We start from the raw sequence: 24,212 nt of genomic DNA, 5'->3' as shown, positions 1-24,212 counted from the left end.
TGAAACCGGAGTGTTTCTTTTAACAATCGACCAAAAAAGTTCGGTAACATAAAATTGTTTTTCAATATGTAATGTAGTGGGAAAATCTTCATGAATATAAAAAAGTAACGGACAATGGGTGCATTATCTATCAGTAGGTTATTGGCTAAAATATGTACCTTAGCCAATATGTTGTTTTTCTACTTATTAAAAATAACGATGTTTCCAATCTTTTTCGGTCGAATGAATATACAGTAGTTACAGATTTTTTGTCAGGGTGTGAATGCGGTACACCTGTCGCAATGAGAATCCCCAAATGCGCATGCGCAAGTCAGACGACCTTGACCCTTTTTAACATCAACAAGAAAAGGAAGACGGATTTTCGCATTTTTATAAGATATTTGAGCGTGTGCCAGTTGATGGAATGATTTACTCAAATGTAGCACAATGAGAGAGAGAGTTAAACCTGGAATAGGAGTCAAGTGCGTCGTAGCTGTTAACGGTATGCTTTCATTGCATTATCTTACACTTCGTCTTTTAAATTAAATCGACCCGTCGACAAACGATTTCGTTGTAAACTTATCACTATCAATTCACTATTAGGCCCTCTGTATAACAATAACCATTGTGCTGAAGGCAGGTCTTCGGCTCCAATTCATATCCGTAAACCAGTTTCTTTTTCTTTTGCTGAATTGTAGTGAGGCTTAGATCAAATGAGTTACTAGTAAATATTACCACCACCAAGGAGGCTTGTTTTAGTTGTTTCATGGGTCCTGGAAACAGTGTACATACTAGTATAACAAGAGGTCCCACTGTTATAAATTTGACAGAGATGCCTGTCTGAGCAGTTGTATTCAGATCCAGTGTGCACTAGCATAGAAAAAGGCCTCACTATATGTACTAATTCTGTTTACTTCCAGCATGAAATGATCAGGGAAAGCAGCCAGGAGCTACTCAGAGGTAATTACAATGACAGTTCAGGTGACTTTTCCCTGTCACCTTCCCCAGTGGCCCCAAGTACAGATGTTAATACTGGACCTTCTGGTCTCTCTGGACACAGAGGAACTGGACCCTGGTCAAGTGGTGGCCAGACTGGAGGCCATCTTCAATGCTGCCTGTCCCCAGGACAACCTGCACCAGCAGCAAGAAAGGGAGAATCATACTCAGCCAGAAGAGAGATCCAAACAGGAAGTGCTGTCACAACAGGAAGTGACATCACAGCAGGAAGTGACATCACAACAGAAAACAGGGTCGGCAGAATGTGATCATAATATTGGAAAAGATGGAAAGAAAAACAGAAAAGGAAAACAAAAGAAAGAGCTAAATAAGAAGGCTGGTGACAGAGCTAGGGCAGGGTCTAGACGTCGAGGTGGAAATGCTGACAACAACTCGGTGTTTAATGGACTGCAGTATTTCCTAGAGGTGACAGCCTCTCTCCATGAAAGAGAGGTATTCATGAAGACCACCCTGCCCACTGTACTAAAGCTGGTGTTGAGACTGGAGGAGGTCCTGCCAGAAGATGGAGTGGACATAGCTGTCCAGCAGCACGGTCAGTCTCACGATGTGTTCTCAGTTTTCCTCTCTTTTTTTTTTCATTGCAAAACGAAAGATCACAATGCACTTAATGTCATTGTATGCAATTCAGCAGCCTAAACATCATTATTGTGACTGAATTAACTTATATTGTGAGTCTTTTGAAATTTATTGAAGGTATGAGCATCAAAGATATGTTTATCATTTTATTCCCTGGACTGTTTGTAGCTGATTATGGAAAAATGTGGATGTGTTAAAGAAGGATAATCCTTAAATTTGTTTTTCCAACTCACTTAAATTGAAATGATTCGAATAATTTTTTCCTCTTTCAAAGAAAGTAAATCGTCAGAGTTGGTCTTCTGAAATCTAGTTATGAGAATCAAGTCATAGAAACATTTGACATCATAATAAACTTTCTATATTTCAGCCTGTACGTTGGCGCTACAGAAGGACCTGGTTTCCAGTATCATCGCCTGTGGCTTCCTGTGTCTGTTCCCTGATACAAGAGACAACACAGGGGATACAAAGTTGCACAGCATCAATTTTGACAATTTCTTCACGTATCTTAAGGGATCTAGGAGGTAAGGTGCACAACCAGGACATGCTTTATTAAAGGACCTAAAACTCAAAGTCAAAATACGGATAGTTTTTTCTTTATAGATTGTTTTAATTTTTGCGAGAGTTGATTTGGCCTGAAAAGGACCCAAAACCCCAAGTCAGAATATGGATAGTTTTTTTCTTTATAAATTGTTTTTTGTCTGTGAGAGTTGATTTGGTCTGAACATTTGGTGTAAGTGAATTATTCAGGATTTTAAGTGGAAGTGGGAGGGAGTCTAGGTGGGTGGGTTTGGGAGGGGGGGGGGTAAAATATATGTTTATGAAGGCTTTAGTTTCAAATTTCCAAAAGAAGAACCAACGAGTTGAAGCCCATTAGTGTGTTTGGTTGTCATTGCAGTTTTGTCTGGTGTAAGTTATGAATACAATAATTGCGCAACATGTGACTCCTAGTGTGCTTTATGTGTGTGAGTTATGATTCCATGTGATCAATCTTTACAATGTCTGTGTAATATCCACTTGCTTGCCTGAATATGAAGTGAGTATGGATTCCCTATAACGCATATTAACTACTTCTACAAGTTTCTTATATGGCTCAAGTAAAGTCAACATGCCCAGTGATTGCGAAAGCCGTCGGACCACGGCCATATGCCGGCAAAAATTCTGTGGGCTGGAAAACCCTTTTAACTCATCGGCCCACATGTCCGACGGACTAAAGTCGGTTTCTTTAACAGACACCTCGCCTCATATTTGAACTTATCGTAGAGCTCTTAAGTACGCACTGTGCGCAAGTAAAACTTTAACTTGCGCCATACTGGTGCGTACAAATAGCATACACTATTTTTTGTAATAAAGGTCTATGTACATTTAATGTCGCTCGAAGTGTGCGTAGCGATGGTGTGAGGGCTGACATGTGACCCGTTTCACAAAAAAATGTATCGAAACTGAAACAACTACAGGTCAATGAAAATCGTACTGCTCACGACTCTGAAAACAGGTCGCTCAAACTGCTTACGACAGGCCACGCGCGGACCTCTGAGAACACCTAACTACACGTGCTGGGTAAACAAGTATGGCTTCCGTCGGACTGCATGTTGAGTGAAAAGGAGAAATATTCATTTGCTTTTTAGATGGGTGCTCTTAACTCATTTTAATGGATATTTAAGTAATATTGCACCTTTAGCGGTGCTATATGTCAAAATGAGGGACAACATCATTTTCAATGCGGAAAATCCGCAATGGCACAATCAGGGTGCAAAACTGTCCATTATATTCATCTAAACGAACTAGCTTAGATATTGAATAAAGATTCTTTTCAGACTCTGGCCCGTACCCAGGTATGGTTCAGGGGTTTCGAAAGAACCGCCTCTTATGCTGACAAAAGGTCCACTCTTGGTAAAATTCTAGGTACATGGCGTTTTTATGGAAAAAGACCCTCCCCCTTTTAAAATTGCTGGCTACGGGCCTGCTATGAGAGCAATAGCTTTATTTTACAATAAAAATGGAATTTGTCTACCTTTTCCATGTAGTGCAATTATTTGGCATAGTGCAATTATCAATTCTGAAGATTTTTTCATTAAATACTGTACAATTTTTTGGACAGTATGTTTATTTTGGAAGATTTTTCCACACACTACAATTATTTAGGACTTCAGAGTAGTAGCATCAAGCCTTTTTTCATTGAATTTAATCATATAAAAAATATTGAAATACAATGAATTTTCTTTAAATAATTCACGGCACGCATTTTAAAAAAATGGCCAAGTGGTCCAAAATGGCCCAACCAGATTTTGACCCAGGACAATCCCTGCTAACAAACAGACAAGCATTTTTCCAAGAGTGAAAATCTAAAAAAAGTTAGATAAGTTGGAATCTCCACTTCACTATGACTTACATTTTAATTTTAGTCAAAAATTGGAATAAAATTTACAAAGGATACATGATCTTGTGTTAAAAGATTAGAAATTAAGATAAGCAACCCAGATATAAAAAGGATAAAACTTAAATGCCAGAAAGCAACCAAAATGAAAGACGTTTAAACTTAAACCTTTAAATATCCTATTACATCTGGCCTGAAAATTAAAAAGCAGCGATTTAAAATGCCAGACAATAATATTCATCAAAAATGAAGTGAAAATAAACAGCTTAATTATTTTGTTGTGGGCCGGTAAAAAAAGGTGTGGGCTGACAAAATTTAATTTGCTCCAGCCCACATGTCTGGTAAGTTTTCAATCTCTTTCGCAATCACTGTCATGCCAAGGGATAAACCCAATAAATCCATCCATAGGCCAAAGGAAGCTTTTGAAACTGTGCATTATTTTAATTTTTAGTCATAAACCTGACTTATTTACCCCTCTTTCAGTTAATAAAAGTTCACAATATATATGATGTAGTTATGGCCCAATACTGCTACAGGGCCAATAGCATAATTAAATTCAAATAAGCTATAGTGAAAGACCAAGGCTTACTATATAGCCCAAATACAAAGTGGAAAATATCCATTCAATTTTTTTATTCTGAAATGTGAAATCATGCCATTTCGTATTTCTTTAAGTTTTAATGTTATTTGAAATGAAACTATGGCATTTGGTTGGGTTTAGTGGCCAAAATTGACTTCATATTTTGTAACTTTAAGTCGAGTAATATGTCTGAAAGTCAAATCACTTAGTTTTCACTAGGTGCTAAGATAGTATAGTCAGGTATTCATTGTGTAGGACAGATTTAGAAGAAACTGTTTTATATTAATTTCAAGAAGCGAATGAGTGCAATGCTGTTTACAATTACAATTCAACTGTACAAAGGCAGATTTCTCTTTACTGCAGATAATAAAGATAAATCGCTCAGCAGTAAGCAAATTCCAGTCCTTCTTGTGGCCTTGTGATAATTCTGATTCAACTTTTGTCACAGATGTTTCATTTCTTATAAAAAATGCAGAGATAAGCAATTATACTGTCTAGTATTGCTCTTGTCATAGACGTCACGGACACCCATGTCATCACTAGAAGTGAACTGCAATTAGTAGCTATAGACAGTTCAACATTTACATGTTATTTTGATGAGGAATTTTTACTTTACTCACTGCAGACCATGTCTGGTATTGCTGTTCTTTTCTTCAACTATTGATGTATTAAATCCTACGACATTGTAGATACTAGTAGTGATAAGTTAATATAAATGTTGGAAAGAAAACAACCTGAAAAGAGGCTACTTTGACTTAATGAAAATAATGGAGTTGCAGATCTATACAGATGTAATATAAATGGTAGCTCAGAGCCCCCTCCCCAAAACTCTCTCTCCTAACATAAACTAATATTTCATATATTTCTATTTTTATTTGCCCACTTTTTTCTCTGAAATTCATAACTGTCAGTTGTGGAAAGCCACTTTTGTACTAATACAGGAGCATAAAAGAGATGAAAGACATGCAGGCATCAGTCTCTGTCAATTTTGGCAAATGAGAGAAGAAAGGTCTCATAAAACAGGTGGTAAAGAAGAGAAACTTGCATTTAATCACTCTGTTTTTTGTGTGAACTGAAGGAGAATTCCTAAAAGTAAGCCTTTATGGTAATTACTCAGCAGTTTTGAACTAAGAATTTAGTAAATATGTTCTATAATATTTCTTATTATATATATATCTAAAAAATATATATAATGAATGTTCTGAAAAGTGGGTTGGATGCAATTCAATATACATAAAGACCAGTAAGTGAAAATGAGACATTTTGAAAGAATAAAATATTGGGGTAAGGTACTAGATGTAATAGATGGAATAAGATGTTTGAAATGTGTGAAGTATTACTGTGTGCTGTTCTGAGGTTTCTTTCCTATACAGATTGTAGGTTTTTAAAAGGTTTCTTCAATATGTCCAGACTCCTGGCATGTTTTGTAAGGGCTCAGACAAACATTATGGCAAGTTGAATATGTTCCCTTTTAGCTAAGATTTTCAGTATGGCTAATTCGCAAAGATTAGTTTATGTGTTACTACTGCTATTGTTACTTAAGTGTCCAAATTTTTATTTTTTAATCATTGGTAAAGAATTAAACTTCGGCACATGCTGCCTGATGTGTCCAATTTTCCTACGTCCATGTTGTATAGATCTGATATGCTGGTGCTGGTTCCGTGCATTTACTTGACAAAAAAAAAAAAAAAAAAAAAAAAAAAAATATGGCATAAAAAAATAAAACACAGAACTTCTAAAAATCTAATTTGAATATTAAAATATGGTTATCAAAGTTAACTAAAGTTCCAAACCCCCAACTCATTTTACAGAAAAAAATGAAGAAAGTACAGCTCTTCTTCAGGAAGAAATGATAAAATAATAAGAAGTTATAAAAGATATTTGGATAAGACAGATCCATATTTCTTCACATTTGCCTTGTGGCAGCCACATGGAATATATGCCAATCAAATTACTGCATTACTTAAACAAGATATCAAGCAATTACACTGAAGGCATGATATTGTAATCAGCTCTGTAAGTAGAGAAGTCTTTGTTGTTTGTGTTGGTCAGTATTTGTCTGTGTTTTGTGACAGTTGGGCACATGTGTATGGTAGCGTTTGCCATTGTTGATTAGTATTTGTTCTGGTAATAGTTTGATTAAAGACGGTGGGTCAATTTTTAACTGGACTGTCAATGCCAGGGAGAGAAGCAGATCTTCATTATTGTGACTGAAGGTGACAGCTGTAAAAATTAAGATGTATAGTTCAGGTTGAATGAAAGTAGTTGCCACATGTAAATGTCTTGCTCTATCTTTCTCCCTCCCTCCCCTCTTTCCCTCCCTCTCTCTCTTTCTTTCACACACACACAGACAGACACACACATATACACACACACACACACATACATACATACAGAAAGACACACGCACACACACATGTGCGCACACTGTGACATATGTGCGCACACATTCACAGGATCAATTGATTTCAGACAAGACCAGAAGTGTATTTGTGTATGGCCTTAGGCTGTAGTACATAAGTATGATGTCACAGAAGATGGCTGTGCCAGTCTCTTGGTCTTAAAGGTGATAGGGAACCTTCTAGGGAGGAATGCTAATTAAATTTAAACACTGGGACAAGTTTAGACCAGGCCTAAGTTATGTTGTAAAACACTATAGACAAGTTCAAACCAAGCCTAACAGCCTAACGCTGGCCCAGTGTAACATGAAAATCTGACTCCCCTAAAAAGAAAGCATGAAGCCCTGGCCTAAGTTATGCTGTAAAACACTGTAGGCTAGTTTAGACCAGGTATAAGTTATGTTGTAAAACACTGTAGGCTAGTTCAGACCAGGTATAAGTTATGTTGTAAGACAATGTACTAGTAGGCAAGTTCAGACCAGGTACTAGTATGAATTGTGTTGTAAAACACTGTACTGTAGCCAAGTTCAGACCAGATGAAGTTCTGTAGTAAAACACTATACACATAGACAAGTTTGAACCAAGCTTAAAGACAGTCTCAGCGCGTTAAACCCTTAAAATAGCACGAAAATGAATTTTCCTGGAAATCTCACCAATTTCCCCATAATGACCAAGGTATATCCTATCCAAAACCGTTGAGAAAATGAACCTACCTAATACCGTTTTTAAGTTCCATTAAATAATAAAAGACGACTCGTCTTAAATACTCAGCTACCACCTCACAGTACGGCTTCAGAACGCGCAATTTCTCGCTAAGTATCGCGGTTTACTATGAATGAAGTACTACGGCTGAGACCCGGATGTTACTATTTGGCGCCAAAACAGCAAACATGGCTCAGACGCGCGTCAAGTCTGAAGAGGAGAGCGACAAAAGGGGACGAAAGAAAATAGCCACTCCAGTTCGAAAGATACGAAAGAAAATTAGAGACAGACGAAGAAGCACTCAGACTGTGTATGTTGGGAGGGAGGTGGGGCGGTGGAGGACACTTAAAGCTGAGTTAGGACTCACATACGAGGCAATGGCGAAACAACTCCTCGACACGTGAGTATGCGCTTCACAGGTCTCAAGTGTGTCTGATTATCATATTATCCTGTTCACAATAAATGACAATATTTGTGCTCATACAAAGTTGGTTACGTGTATAAGAGCGTTTTGGGCTTTACGTTGTCTATTTTTGATCGGTACATGTACCGGAAAGATGGACAGGCGGCACTTACATGTCTGACAAGTTTCGCTGTGTTGTCGTGACGTCTATCTCATTCTGACTGAAGCCTGCTGTGATTGGTCGTAAGCGTGGGAAAATCGAGGTCGTGACCTTGAGCCGGAAGTACTTCTGGCTGTGCTCCGAAATCATGATAAATAGTTTTCGTTTTCTAATTCTTTATTCTAGTTGTCTTAACAGGACTTTTGTGACCCAGACTTATTAATATAATAATAAACAATCTCACAAAACACAAATCTGATCAAAGCTTTACATAGAACCTGCTTCTATACATTAATCTAACCCACTGAGACTGTCTTTAAGTTATGTTGTAAAACACTGTAGATAAGTTCAGACCAGGCCTAAGTTATGTTGTTAGAATGCAGGTATAATTTTAAAACCACAGATGTTACTCGGAGCAGATTGTGACTTGTATTTGGCTGAGGGTTGATAACAACTGTCATGAAAATCCAACAAAATGCATACAGTATATATATATATATATATATATATATATATATATATATATATATATATATATATATATATATATATATATATGTATATATGTATGTATGTATGTATGTATGTATGAGTGCCTGTTATCAAAAAAAGTTGTCTTGGACTTTTTTGTTAATTTAATTTTTTTTTATTAATATACATATATATATAAATGATTAAATAGCAGTATGTCAAAAGTGAATTATAATGACCTGTTAACAGTTAAGATAAGAGTTTATTTAGCCAATTATAAAAATCGGAAATCATTTTCCTTTTGGAGCAATATACAGAGTAAAATGCTGTGCTGTATCGGTGCTGTGTATTTTTTTCCAGCCCTTCCCAGAGTGCCAAGCTGAGGTGTATACTCCACTACTTTAACAGGGTAGCGTTGGCGGACTTCCACATGGCTGGAGATATACGCTACATACGAAAGGTAAATCAGATGTACTGATATTAAGTTAAACTCTAATACTGGACATTCACATATCTATAGATCTGAACTCTGATACTGGATATTCACATAGATCTAAACTCTAATAACGGACACTCACATAGATCTGAACTCTAATACTGGACACTCACATAGATCTAAACTCTGATACTGGACACTCACATAGATCTGAACTCTAATACTGGACACTCACATAGATCTAAACTCTGATACTGGACACTCACATAGATCTGAACTCTAATACTGGACACTCACATAGATCTAAACTCTAATACTGGACACTCACATAGATCTAAACTCTGATACTGGACACTCACATAGATCTGAACTCTGATACTGGACACTCACATAGATCTGAACTCTGATACTGGACACTCACATAGATCTAAACTCTAAAACTGGACACTCACATAGATCTGAACTCTAATACTGGACACTCACATAGATCTGAACTCTAATACTGGACACTCACATAGATCTAAACTCTGATACTGGACACTCACATAGATCTTAACTCTGATACTGGACACTCACATAGATCTGAACTCTGATACTGGACACTCACATAGATCTGAACTCTGATACTGGACACTCACAGAGATCTGAACTCTGATACTGGATACTCACTTAGGTCTGCTAGATGTTTTGCAGGGACTTTGTGGTGACTGCTAGGTGACAACTGCAATACCACCAGCAGTGTCACCTGCAGTGACAGTTCCCTGAACATGTCCTTGTGATAAAGGACAAAACATTGGAATCTCTGCATAACATCTAGCAAAAGGTTAAGTTGGACAAAAGGTTACTAGTAAGTTGACATGCAGAAGACCAAACAACTGGTAACATGTGCACAGACATGGGGAATACTTTAAAGATACTGATGGTCTTGAGGACTTGCACTACAAGAAATGTAAAAAAAAAGTAAAACAGATTTTATAGAGAATGGAAAAGAAATAGAGACTTTGATTTGGGTTTTTTAATTGCAATAGCTGAGAAAAGCATTCCCAAGCTAAGTGGCAGGAGGAGCCTTGATTGTGATATATTATATATAAACCAGTAGTTTCTCTGTATACAAGACTGCTGTAACAGCTAATGCAATGATGATCAATTCTTACACAATTGGGACATTGGATGTGCCATGAATTGAATGTGATATTGATTAGAACTTCTGCACCAGCTTGTACTGGTGAAGAATGATGAGTAAATACACCATAAGGTGACACTAGACCACAATAACATGACACTTCACTACAATAGCATGACAATTGAAACAGGGTCTGAATAAAAAAAAAGATGACCACCATGAAATCTTATACTTGTTATCCTTCAGGTGTTTAGAAAAATGAGACACCATGAAATCTGTTAATTGCTTCCTCAAGGTGCAGAAAAAAGATGAGACATCATGAATTTTGATAATTGTTTTCTTCTAGGTGCTGAAAAAAGACGAGACACCAGATTTGACTGCCTGGGTGGACTGTGAGAAGCCTCTGTGTCAGATTCATGTCCATCATGACGGGAAAATTGAAGATGTTGGATCAGAGGCAATACAGGTAGAGTTGTGTGTGTGTGTGTGTGTGTGTGTGTGTGTGTGTGTGTGTGTGTGTGTGTGTGTGTGTGTGTGTGTGTGTGTGTGTGTGCGAGCATGCACGTGTGTGTGTGTGTGTTTGTGTGTGTGCATGCTAGAGAATGTGTACATGCATATGCACACTGTTTGTACTTTTTCTGTACACGTTATTTTGAGGAAAGTTCTTGACTTACATGTAAACAGAGAATATGTCAGGACATTTGCTTTTGTTGTTGTTTATCCATTAATTAATATTTTAATAGATAATGATAAATAGGTTTTCTTTTCGTAGGTCTTTGCTTTCTGGGTGAATTTCTTGTCAATATTTGTTTTATTCTAAACATTTAGGTTGATTTTGCCAACCGGTTCATAGGAGGTGGAGTCCTAGTTGGTGGTAGGGTCCAGGTAAGTGACCTTCACCTTAACCTTTGATTTTTAATTGGAAATCTTATAGTAAGCTATAAGAAGCAATGTTTGTAGGTGTCAGAATTTTGCACCAGTCTATAGATTTGTATCTTTGAAAACATTAGTAACACTTGTGAAGATGATTTTATGTACAAATAATCCAAACTGAAAGTAAGTTTTGTTTTTTCTCGTCAGCTGATCTCTATTAATATACCAGATGTGATGAGGCTGATGCATTAAACTGTCATTCAAAAATTGATTTTAGGAAGAAATCCGTTTCTGCATCAGTCCAGAACTGATAGCCTCTTTGCTATTTATGGAATTCATGATGGACAATGAGGCGATCAGTATGGAGGGAACCACCCAGTTCAGTGACTACACGGGATATGCCGAGAGCTTCAGATTTGCTGGTGATCATCATGTGGAAGAAAAGGTGAGACTGATTTGACTTTATCCTATATAAAAACAGAAGTTTTAAGCATTAAGGTTATGACTTTTGAGGTTTATCATTTCAGGCACATTTGTTAATTCCATCAAATCTAACATCCAGAAAAAAAATAACTTTGTGCTTACAGATTGCTGTGACAAAGATATGATTGACTGTAAAAATTAATAATAAAACAAAACCAAGGAGAGGTTTTTCCTTAAACTTTCCTTTTAATGGTGTTTATTATCAATATTCAGCACTGATTACTGGCTTACAGCCAATCTTTCAGGTTTGATATTTTTATAAGATATGAAATGAGTCCAAAAATGATATTTTACAGCAAGATGTAGTAGTGTGTGCCATCGACGCCACTAGATTTGGCCACCAGGGGGCGTACAAGCAGTACACAGCAGATATGGTCCTTCGAGAAGTTAACAAGGCTCTTGTAGGATTCAAACAATCTGAAATTGAAACAAGGCAGACAGTTGGTCAGTTTGGGTCATGTGACTTCTCATTAAGCCAATCAGAAGAGTCAGAATATTTTACAGCAGTTGAAGAATTGGTGGAGGGTTGGTATAATGAATAAAGTTTCCCGAAATTACTTAATGTGATTGAATTTGATCTTGTTTAAACTATCATTGTAGTGAAAGAGCGCCACATTCAGATGAGTTGAAAATGGATATCTCTGTTTTCCATGGCACTAAATATCTAGTCTGCCCTTCTTCTCTTTCCGTCATCCTCTGCTTACCTTTTATTGCCCAGAACTGGTACCTGACAAACACCTCAGTCATAATAATAACTGTATCTGGTACTGATTTCTAATTCTGATTTGTTAGACGGACAATATTTGGTATTTGACAGTAAGAAAAATGCACTGAAGTTGAATAGTATTTATAATTAACTATTTATATTTTCCATTTTTTTTTTTGTTTGATGTCAGAGCTTAGACGACAAATTTAATAAGATAGGGGAAGTTTTAGTGAAATTGATAACCTTAAAGTATGACTTTAATGTGGTTTGTTTCAAATCTTCAGATCAAAGGTCAAAAGAAAATTAATTTTAAATTCTGACATCAGGATTGAGAATTTATGAATTTTGTTTATGCTACCTAGGACAACCAATTTAAAATTGGTGAAGAGAAATCCATTTTGTCATGGTGCTCTTTCTTTTCCCCCCAGATTCTTCAGTGACCTTGACCTTGGCTGATTTCACGTCTACTCTTGCTAAGGCCATCCTTGCCTCGGCCATGGCCGATGCCATGCAGCTTTCAAAGGTAGGGCTTGAACTGTTTTTCATAGAAAGTCAGTGTATAAAATTTTATTTATGAAAAATATGAGCTGTATAATTTTGCCAGTATTTTGTTAATATTTAAACTTAAAAACCTAAGGTTTATTAGAACAATTATTTCAAGAGGTTGTCAGAGGTGATGACTCATACCATGCATCCTGTATTAAAATTCGGTGCAATCATGTCTTATTCTTTGATGTGGGGTAATTAATAATTGAGTTCACTGACATTATTAGTATATAATGCGTCCCTAGATATCATTTCAAACCATTTTCATTTTCACAAGTGTAATTTCTGTGTTTAGATTTTGCTAAAAGAATTATAGTTATTATATTGCTAAATAATATTGCTATCATAATGGCTAACCACACCTAACGTCCCATATATCCCTAAGTTGTCAGTAAAAAGCATACGGTATACCTTTTTGTTTTTTTGGAACAATTTATACCTTTTGACCAATAGGAAGGTCTATATTGCCATTAATAAGGCTAATTTGACCTTGCTCTTTTTGTAGAGATTGACTTGGTTGTTTAGCAGTGCTCTACTAGCTTTTCTATGTTAGGTCACAAGAGATGAGGTTGTAAATTGACTCCTCCTATTGGCTGACCAACTCACCCCATTGATAGAGAAAAATGTCTAGTCTAAATGTTTAAATTATGGCATATTGGGAAGTAATATGAAGTTACCGGACCCAAAAGTTATTACTTTGGGACATTCGGGATTTATAACACTCATAATATTTTACACTCGCAAACATGGAAAAGCATATTCATTTCTGAGCAAATTTTCCTTCCAGACCTTATGGACAATATGTTTTCCAATACGTCTCACTCTGTTAGTCACAGTTATCAAACTATGCCCAGTTATACGTCTTCATCTGCCTCACGTTTTTTTTCCTCTCACTGGGCCCTAGTTATTTCTGGTAGTACACTGACTCCAGGCTGTTTGTGTCCTGTTTGTTTATTATGTCATGTTTTATGGATCATAAGATGACTTCATTCATGTCACAGGCAAACCTCTGCTCATGAACATCCCTACTTGCAAACAAATTGGCTTTTGAAATATGTTTTCGTAGTGCAAATGTTGGTTTGGTTTACAAGCAGTGCTTCAGGCAGTGAATAAAATTGTATACCACCTCAATGATGGGCAAGCACTCAAACGTTGGCACAATATACACACAACTAGTATACACAGACATGTCTTCAATATGGTGCTTCATTCATGTGCCTCAGGTACAAGGAAGAAAATACTTCCACTTCTCTGAGTTGTATCTGCTGACAAAAACAGAAAATAATAAATAAATATGTTGTGTGGTTTGAAAAGGAGGTTAATTATTACACTTCATACTGAGAAAAAACAGGATGTTGTCATAACAGCATCTGCCGTTGTCCCACTTCATACTGAGAAAAAACAGGATGTTGTCATGAACAGCATTTGCTATTGTCCCACACGGCACTCAGCATTTAGATTATGTAAATCAAGGGTAATTTTTCCATAGGTCATTGCCCAACTGCTCCCTCATTCTTATGTTTATTTCTTGGGCAGAGATCTGGGATCTGCTAAACCAGCAAAATTTTACCTAAATATATATATCAAAGTGATCTCTCTAGTAAGAGGTATGGAAGCCAAATTACTAGAGATCAGACTGAGACTTGAACAAGGAGATGAAGCCATAGTTGAAGTAACTCAGAACTTTTTCCAACTAAAATAAGTCTCTAAAACATTACATGGTCATAGCATGGCCACAATGATACATCTCTGGGGCCCTTGTAAAATATGTTCTCATATTTATCAGTCATGAAATGTGCACTGTAATGATAGTTGAAGTAGGCGTAAAGTTCCTGGTCTGGCAGTGAAAGATATTGTTTGTTTGCTGGCTTTTAGTGCCTTGTACAGCTACTAAGTTGTATCCTCCCCAGGGAGGTGAGATATTCTCTACATGCAGTCTGAATCAGGGCCATGTTATGGTATAAACTTGAAACTTAAGTCGGTCTTGAGCATTTTGTTGGAAGAGGATTCTCTGCCGAGGAAATTTATTTACTTTGAAAATTCCGACTAACTTGAAAATGGGCCTCTCAGTTATTTTAAAAAGTTTACCTAGTATGGCCAAGTCAGATTCATGCTTTTTAGATATATATTAATTAATTAATTAAATAACAAGAAGCAGTAAAGTTGCCCAGACATTATCAGAGATATTGACAGAATTTGAATGAGAACATGATATTTGTTGCCTGTCCAGTCTCTGCACTCTCAATATTCTCTTACACACAGGAAAAGTACCAGACAGACAAATGAAGGGACATGAAGTGCAAATTTTTTAATTAAAAATGTGGTAAACATGCAGTCAGTATTGATGCAAGTGGACATGAATTTCATAATTTCAGCTCAGTTATTCAACAATGAAAGTCATTTATTTTTTAGTCCCAATTAGCAGTTTGGTTAATGAGGCATATTGTGGGCAGAAGAAATCAGTATGTAAGATTTACACTCTTTATGATAAGGCCTTGATAGGATCTGGGGTAGTGCTAACACGCCAATTTAGCCAAATGCTAAAACTGATTTAAATTGGCTAAAGAAAAAGGGCTTGATTTGACATGTTTTAGCCAAATTATAACCATTTTGATAACAAATTGACAAAAATGTGGTGATTTGGCTAAGCGAAAAAAATTGCTAGCGCTACCCCAGAGGATGTATCATGTCGTTTCATCATTTGATAATTGACTTCATCACAGGCAAACAAGAGGATATCATTATAGTTATCCTGTATTTTGGGGTTTCCTTGACAAAATTCTAAAACCTCTTGGAGTTGCATCCGCAGACAGTGCAGGAAATCATAAAGTTAGTTTTGTTATCAATTAAAAAGGAAGTGAATTATTTCACCTCCCCAATACACCAACGGGTTGATGTGAATGGAGTGAGGAGGATGCATCACAATGGACATGTAATTATCTTTTGGGTATTTTTATCGCAAGGTCATTGAAAGTCATTGGCCTTCTCATGTGTTATTCCTGTAAAATTTATACATGTAGACCTTTCGTCTTACTGTTCCAACTCATTATTATTTATACTGTTGAATTTTGATATTTGGACAGTGAGTCTTCCCTCCTCCCCCTCTTCTTAGCCCTCGGATGTACAACAAGAAAAGCAAGTTAGACAAAACCAAACCATTTTTACATCCTCTAACACACAATAAAGCAGTACAACTGTCTCTGTTTACAGTTAACAACATATATTTTTGTCTTCTTGGATTCTGCATATCGTTCTATCAAGAAAGCGCCTCCTTCAGTGCAAATGATCAACTATGTTCTCAAAACTTAATGAAAGTTTTTTTCCCCTTATTATTTTTTTTCTTCTGAATCATTTGCTGTATATGAATTTTTTAAAGTAAATTATTTAATCCACTTTCAATACATACAGTAATTTAAAGCAAAAGCTTTGCAATTAATATGGGTATTAATATTAATTTTAATTTATTTAATGAAAAATTGATTTTATTTATTATTATTGCATTCATTTTGGCAACACTGGCCCTGTACTACAAAACCATATTTCGTATTACTCTGAATTTGCTAAGTTGCTCTGTTCAATATAAAGACAGGTGCCTTTCCCTAGTGCACCTGAAAAGGTCTTAATCTACATTTTTGGATCACAAGTGATCTTATATGGTCTTAATGACTGCATTCAAAACACTAGATTTACTAGTCTGTGGGTCAGATATCGCTACCTACTAAACAGCTTGCCATCTTATCCCCTAATAGGCACTGAAGAGATTTCCCGTGGGGAAATATTCAAGAAGGTCAGCCATAATTGACCCTCAGACTAGTAAGTCCACTAATCTGAATGCGACCAATAATTTAGAAATTATTTTTCCATGGACTATTTCTCATTTTAAGATCAAAATGATCTTAACCTGGATAAGTAAGAGTATTATTGGGCTGACATCTAGTTAAATGGCTAAGCAATTATAGAGGGAGACAATTGCATAAACAACGTAATAACTGGAAGTCAGTCCAATGAAAGTCTTACTCATTGATTAACACTGTGTAAGATCAGCTGACTTGTGTTAAAAAATCAGCATATTTCTTGTAAACTTTGTAGTCTAGTTATAACATCTTTAATTATTTATTTTAATAAACTGATCTTTAAACCTTAGGCTATTTATCATTGATTTTATTTATTATTTTTACTATTTTATTATATTTAAAATAAGCTTTGTATTTGTTGTTTGAATTTGCTTTAGTGAAGCATCATGATTACCCAGTTCAACTTTGAAATCTGTTTCTTTGTTTCTAAGTGTTTTTCTTGTTTTGTTAAGAAGTTTACAGATTCTGTTCTCTTAACAAAAGATAAAATGGTAAAATATGGATTAATACGTATTAAATAGTAAATAAATAAATAAACGAAAGATAGATAAGTGGATTTATGGATACGAGGATCAATAAATAAATGAAATTAATAAAAAAAGTTGAAAAAAATGAATGTTCACCTACATTTGAATCTTTTAAGGGTACTAAAGAAGAGATAGAGGAAAATGAGAATGACAATATGGCAGCAGAGAATGACCTTGCCAACCAAGCACCACATGACCACCTTCAACCAATAGGAATCTGCAATCACAGCCACTTAAACGTTCCAGTGGATGTTCAGAGCCTTTGGATGAACCAGTTTCGCAGACGAAGCTCAAATTTAAGTGACATTTCCTCACGGCGTAGCAGCTACAGCACACGCCAGAGCTCAGACTTCAGTACAGATTTTGAGGAATATTACGAAGGATTTCAACAGAAAGAGATGAAGAAACGCCACAGTACTATCAAAGAAGAATCGAGCACCTCTCAGCCGAGACTCTCAGACTTCGCCACAGCATTGATCTCGCAGTTAATGGAGGACAGTTGGAAGGTGGTGCAGCAGAGTTTGGCAGGGGTACAGGCCTTTGACAGCTGCCAGCCTGCTGTGAAAATGGTCAGACCTCTCCCAACCCGCGGGATGAAAGGGCACCAACTGGCCGCCATTTCACAAGAGTCGTCCCAAGACCTCAGTAACAGTAGTGGCGACTCCACCACAGAGGAGGAGAGCACTGAACAGGAGAGAAAAGTACAGTTTGATCGTCTTGAAGGACCTCATATTGAAGAGTCCACCAGGGAGTATGTGAATTCTCTTGTAGAGGGGGCTGTGAGTATCCTCAGAGCTAACCAATCGAAAGACCTGCTTCCACTGGTACCTGACAGTAATTCTGCAGCTGTGAGTAGAACTGATATTGATCCTCAGGACACTTCAATACCACACATACAGGGGAAACACAGGACAAATTGTACAACTGGCAATGACCTCAGCAGTGACCTTGACATTGGTGATGACCTTGGCCTTTGTGGGAAAGCCAGTTCGACCAAGAAGAGATTGCATAGTTCAACTTCCACAGGCAGAACAGCTCAGCCTGGAGGCAAAGACACATTTGCTCAAGTTCTTCTCCAAAAGGTACTTGGCAGTGAAGCAGGCTGTCAAAAAGAAGAGGAGTTAAGTGCCAAAGGGGTGGAGTCTTCTCCTGTCAATCAATGTACTGACAGCAGTACAGGTGGTATGGTTGGAGAGATTTTTTCTAAAACATTGAATGAGGCAACACAAGGCATTGCAGCAGTTCTACGAGGACCAATTGCAAGTGGGGATGAGCTGCATGACCTTTATGAATTTAATGACCTTGACCTTAGGGGCACATGCCCAGTTGACCTTAACCCTGAAGAGAGGTCTTGGCCTCCTCCACCCAGAGCCTGTGTTGGAGAGTCATCTATGCAGCAGGACAATGTGCCAAACACAAACTACGCAGACCAGTGTCAAATGAGCAACTGTCTAGCTTTAGGCGAAAGTCATCAATCATTTTCAGTTGGAACAGAAGTTGTTGATGGTTCAGAGATCTCACAGGCTCACCGCAGTCATGCCTTCACAACTCAGTATAGGAACTTGGACCAGTATTCTAGTACATGTGCCAAAATAGTTCTCTTGGATGCATTCAGTGTGCTAAGGAAGTTTTACAAGTTGCACTCAGACTGGAAAGATAAACGGCGAGGGAGTGTGCCTTTAACCAAAGACTCCAAAAACATTGGAGCTGAAATTCTTGCTGGAGAGTTTGCCAAAGGTTTCCGGTCAGATGAGTTAACAAGGTTTGCATGGTTTACATATTATAGCAGTATTAAATTAGGCTCTGAGCATTGACGCTTACCAGGAAGGTTGCAGTAAATTTATTTATGTATGACCTTATTACATTCTCTTTGTAAATTATCCATAGGGAACTTACTTTATCTCAATAGTGAATACTTTAATTGCATGGTTCATGCATAAGTAAAAGAATTAAAGAAGAACCAGATTCTACAATTTTATGCAAAACACCTCCAATAAAATGAATCAAGTATGATGAAATTAATGTGTACTGAATATCTTCAGATTTGCAGAGGACTTGGTCAAAAGAAGTTCCATGACAGAGCTAAATAAACTCCCTCGGCGAGGAAGTTGTGGATTCCGAGACGTCACTCTCTCAGACTTTGCCGAGCAGCTCATGCACAGTAGCTCGGGAAGCCCATCATTTGAGATGTTCCAGAAAGTTCAAAACCGGTCTGTTTCAACTTCCCACAGGAAAAGTTTTGATTTTGGTAATTTAAGCCGTGGTGGTGGTGGCGGCAGCAACGGGACATGTCTTTATGATCAACCTTCTGTGGTGTCAAGAAGAGGTAGCACAGGTGGTATTAAGATGAGGGATATTTTCAACCTGAAGCCGTTCACAGAACGCCTGTCTGATTATGCAGATGATATTGTGAACGAGGTGATTCACGATGTCTTTGTAAGGTTAAGTCGTAGTGAGACATGTACAAGTGAGTCTGAATATGAGGACCATGACTGTAGTGCCTGTACCCATGACAGAGACTCTGATGTCGACAACAACCAAGGACCAGCACTGAACAATATGGCGGCAACCGTAAATCTGAATGATAACCAAAGCGTTTCAGTTTTAGCAGATACTGTCGATAACTTTGCCCAAACTTTATCAAGTAACATCATTCATAGTGCAGTTTCTGAAGTGGTTCATGAATTCTTGCCACTTGCACCCGAAGAGGCATATGGTGTCCCCCACAATGTGTCAGGTGACCAGGAAACTGACCAGTCAGAAGATGAGTGGTCAGATGCAGCCTCTGGCCCAGACGTAGAGGCTGTTGCCAAGGAAGTCGTTTCTGCAGCAATAAATACAGGAGTAGAGAGATATATTGCTGAAATGGTAAATGTTTTTTATGTTTCATTGCTGATTTTTAATTGTTTTATTTACAGCATTCAAATTATTATGGTGTACAAATTGTCAAACGTGTGGAATTTGTCAATTCTGCAGACTGGTTATTTGTTTAACCAGGAAAAGACATGAATGGACATGATAATTATTGTTGAAGTGAACTGTCCACAATTAAAGTAACTGGAATAAGTTGGATCCCATCACTGGACCATGCTGATTTCTGATCTCCTCCCTCTCAAAATTCTGCAGCTCAATAGAATACATTTTAAAAATCTTTGTTTTTCAGGACATTCAACTTCCAATAGCCACGGGTAACTGGGGGTGTGGTGCATTTGGAGGAGACCCCCAACTGAAGGCGATGATCCAGTGGATGGCGGCCTCTTCTGTGGATGCTCCTTACCTTGCCTATTTCACATTTGGGGATGAGAGAATGATAGAGGTAAGAAACAACTGGTTTGTCATATTGGCAGGAGTGGTTATTTAATAAGTGAAATAAATGAAACCAATGACTTAAAAATGTTCTGATATTTGGCGTTGTGTGTGAGTTTTCTCTGAACACTATTCATCATTTATCATGAAGGTATTTTGTGTCCCATACTTTCAGTTTGAAGCAGTGGTGAAGTACATCTTAGGTAAAGGTTGGGCTGTGGGAGATCTCATGCAGGCAGTCCTGAACTACTGTGACCTTGCTACCAGTGAATATGAAGAAAGTCACATGGTCACAACGCAGTTTTTCCAGTACATATTCATGTTGTGAGAGTCCAGCCAGTTCAGTCACATTTCGTTGTACAGACTTAACTTGCCACCGGTGAATGAAATAAAAGGAAGTTTATCATTGATAGTTACACCAATTTATCCAGTTTATTAGTGCTTTTCGAGTGCACTGAATTTGTTCACTTCTTAGTATTAAGGTAGGGAAACTATGCCTGCCTGTATGGCTACTACACATATCCCAGTATTTTTAAATCATTTGTGAAAACAATGTACATGCAGGCTATAAAGATTGGCACCAATCAAGTAGGCCAGTACATACTTTTCCAGTGCAAACTTTTCCACTACATACTTATCCTCGTGCTTTGAGAGTATGCAAGTATAAGCTCATCCTCATTCTGTAAGAGTGCAGTAAGTTTATCCTTATGCTTTTAGAGTATATACTCTATAGTGAGTTCCTTCTCATGATGTTAGAGTATAGTGAGTTCATCCTTGTGCTGAGAGTATGGTGAGTTCATCCTTATGCTATGAGAGTATGGCGAGTTCATCCTCATGCTGTGAGAGTTTAGTGAGTTCATCCTTGTGCTGTAAGAGTACAGTGAGTTCACCGTCATGGTTTGAGAGTATAGTGAGTTCATCCTCGTGCTATGAGAGTATGGTGAGTTCATCCTTATGCTATGAAAGTACAGTGAGTTCATCCTCATGCTGCGAGGGTATGGTGAGTTCGAGTTCATCCTCGTGCTATGAGAGTATGGTGAGTTCATCCTCACGCTGCGAGGGTATGGTGAGTGCATCCTCATGCTGAGAGTATATTGAATTCATTTTCATGTAGTCTGATCATTTTTATGATCACATAATAGGAATTTATATTGCAAACTTAAGAAAATTCTCTGTTAGTTTGGGTATTGGCCAGAGTTTAAGGCAACAGTAATCACATGCTAATAAGAAGATATTTTATTGTAGTTTTGTTGAACAGAATTCTGTTTTAAAACTGCATGCTGCCTTGAATTTTTTTGCCCGGAAGTATTTTTATTTCCAAGCAAGAACTATAAAGAACACTACACCTTTGAACCATGTGATGTTGCAGTTGTTAAGTAAAAAATGCATTGATTTTTTTTCTTTTTGCTCTGCTTTCTTGGACAAACCAGTTGTCTATCACCTTCACAAATATTAACACTTCAGAGTTATGTGGAAAGTCACAGTGACCGTTTCTGTGTTAAATGTTATAGGTTACTGTGGTCGTGTTTCATAATTATCATACGTGTCTTGGAAGCTTTATAAAACCACAGTATCAGCCAATTAGATGAAGCACCATGGCTGTTTATGCCTGAATATACTCATCAAAACCTGTTGCTTTAATTTACAACTGGTGGCACATGCAGAAACGTGAAGTGCCATGTTCAAATCACACCCAACTTGGACTTCACTTTTGTTCATAGTTGATTGGTGATTAAATAACTGTTATAGTATAATCTTGATCTTTTCAATTGTGGAAATTGAGAATTTGACAGGTACTTTATTTTCTAAGTCAATTTTTTTTTTTAAATTAGAACATTTTTGTTGAGTGGTAGCAACAAAATTAAAAAGGCTACTCTATAGTTTTATTCCATGTGGTCTAAGCACAGCAAATGCTTTATAGTCTATTTCTATGAGAAAGATTAAATTTTTGTGATTTTATGAAATGACATGTCTGAAAATTTGATAAACTTTGCCTGCTGGAAAGAGAATCATAAATATTCTGTGCAACAGCAATATGGCCCTTGTCAAAGATGGCCCTCTGATTATGGTTCTCTGTCCATAGCAATGTGATCTATTGGCATTTGGTAAGCTTAATTTGACATTGATTGTTATTTATTGCAAAGTCATGTCTGTCATCGCATTTGTTTCTCAACAAAAGTCTATCACAGAAAACTAAATATATTCTATTCCTCAAAGTTTTCTTTCCAAGTGCTTGCCAGGAGTAATGGGGCTAGTAAGGGGCCTGAATGTGAGAAGTCGGTTGGGAGACAAGTACGGGGTGCATTTGTCAGGAACCAATTATAATCTTATGATATAGTTTGGCGTAAATTAAGTGATTTAAATTTGCAAGGAATTGGCCTGTTCTATTTTCATCTGTGTAAGCGGCTTGAAACGTGCTACATGTGTATTTACATAACTGTGCTACATGTGTAGTAACATAATATAAAAGAGTAGTTTACAATAATTTAATTTGTATCTTGCTTGAGGCAAGTTTTTGAAAGGTGATTTTCACCATTGAAATTGTGCCACATTTTTCATTTATTAATGTCAATTCTGAAGACATTGTATTATGTTGACTGTGTACTGGTATGGCTTTATGTTTTGTCTGATGCCTCTAACTTATATTATGTCTATTGAGTTGGTCATTTAGAAGATGTTCATATCATCAAGTGAAACAAAGTATCATTTTACTATTATGTCAGTTTTGCAGAAAATAAATTTGACAACAACAGTTTCTTTTGAAGGTTTTTAGTGCTTTTAGGTATAAAATTCAAGTATGAAGTTCAACACAGACTTCAAATCAATGTGTTTGAAACACCTAACTACTATAACTGTACTGATTTAGACAAATTAAACACTAATGGCAAAAAATTCGTATTTATCCCGCAAAAAATTCATATTCAGCCTTTGTGATTAATAGCACACATCAAAATGCATTTTGAATATGTCTTGTCCACTGTTCATCTCACAGAGTGTATTGTTTAAAGGCATTTGATTTTACTCTGAGTCATAAGGCTGATATTATTTATACTTACACTGAAAGTCATCTGCACATACTAAAAGATACATAATTTTACAGGCATACAGCACTCGTTATATCTTTGTAAAAGGAAAAAAAATCCTGAAAATTACACACACGTTCCCCTGCCCCAAGTTCTAATATTCTAGTTTTATAGTGACTGTCACTTTTTTCTTGGAGATAGAGGGTGGTGATTGCCACTACTGATGGTAAAAATGAGATTTCAAATTAAATTAAATTAAATTAAATCTAGAGTCATAATAGAAGAAATTTTGGGACTTATGCTGTAAGGCTTCATTCACATGCAATGTCTATTTTCTAAATTCTATTTTCTATTCGCGGTATGTCTTATGATCACGGTCTGTGCCCCGAATATCCCGCAGCGTAATTACTGGCAGCGCTGCCAGTAATTACTTGGTGGGATATTCAGGGCACAGACCGTGATCATAAGATAGTGCGAATAGAAAATAGATTTTTAGAAAATAGACATTCCATGTGAACGAAGCCTTAGTCTACCCCTGAAGTTTCTGGGTGTTATCAACTTCCTTAAGGTGTTTTGTGTCCATGTTTTGTGTCCATGGTTAAAAAATGACCTGAGAACATTCAATTTGATGCAAGCATTGATTATTTCAATCTTGTTTAATGACCCCATTCCAC

The 24,212-nt window shown here is 37.0% G+C and overlaps 1 protein-coding gene across 2 annotated transcripts; it reads left to right on the top strand.

The window, feature by feature from the left end:
* Positions 1–308: 308 nt before the first annotated feature.
* On the top strand, positions 309–23,267 carry LOC106166730 (uncharacterized). Of its 2 annotated transcripts, none has more exons than XM_013545377.3 (13): positions 309–481; positions 900–1,528; positions 1,940–2,093; positions 9,022–9,121; positions 10,567–10,686; positions 11,049–11,105; positions 11,371–11,538; positions 11,873–12,020; positions 12,711–12,805; positions 17,326–18,971; positions 19,252–20,077; positions 20,373–20,525; positions 20,691–23,267. In XM_013545377.3, the coding sequence occupies exons 2-13, from the start codon at positions 949–951 to the stop codon at positions 20,841–20,843; spliced, it is 4,200 nt and encodes a 1,399-aa protein (XP_013400831.2). In that variant the 5' UTR covers positions 309–481; positions 900–948; the 3' UTR covers positions 20,844–23,267. The 2 variants fall into 2 exon arrangements, with proteins under 2 accessions (XP_013400831.2, XP_013400830.2); XM_013545376.3 differs by having other exon boundaries at positions 11,873–12,101.
* Positions 23,268–24,212: the final 945 nt, after the last annotated feature.

The sequence above is a fragment of the Lingula anatina genome, chromosome 10, assembly GCF_051362555.1.
Source record: "Lingula anatina isolate TDL-2025a chromosome 10, LinAna3.0, whole genome shotgun sequence".
NCBI lineage: Eukaryota > Metazoa > Brachiopoda > Lingulata > Lingulida > Lingulidae > Lingula > Lingula anatina.
This window is presented reverse-complemented; position numbering and strand designations above follow the sequence as displayed.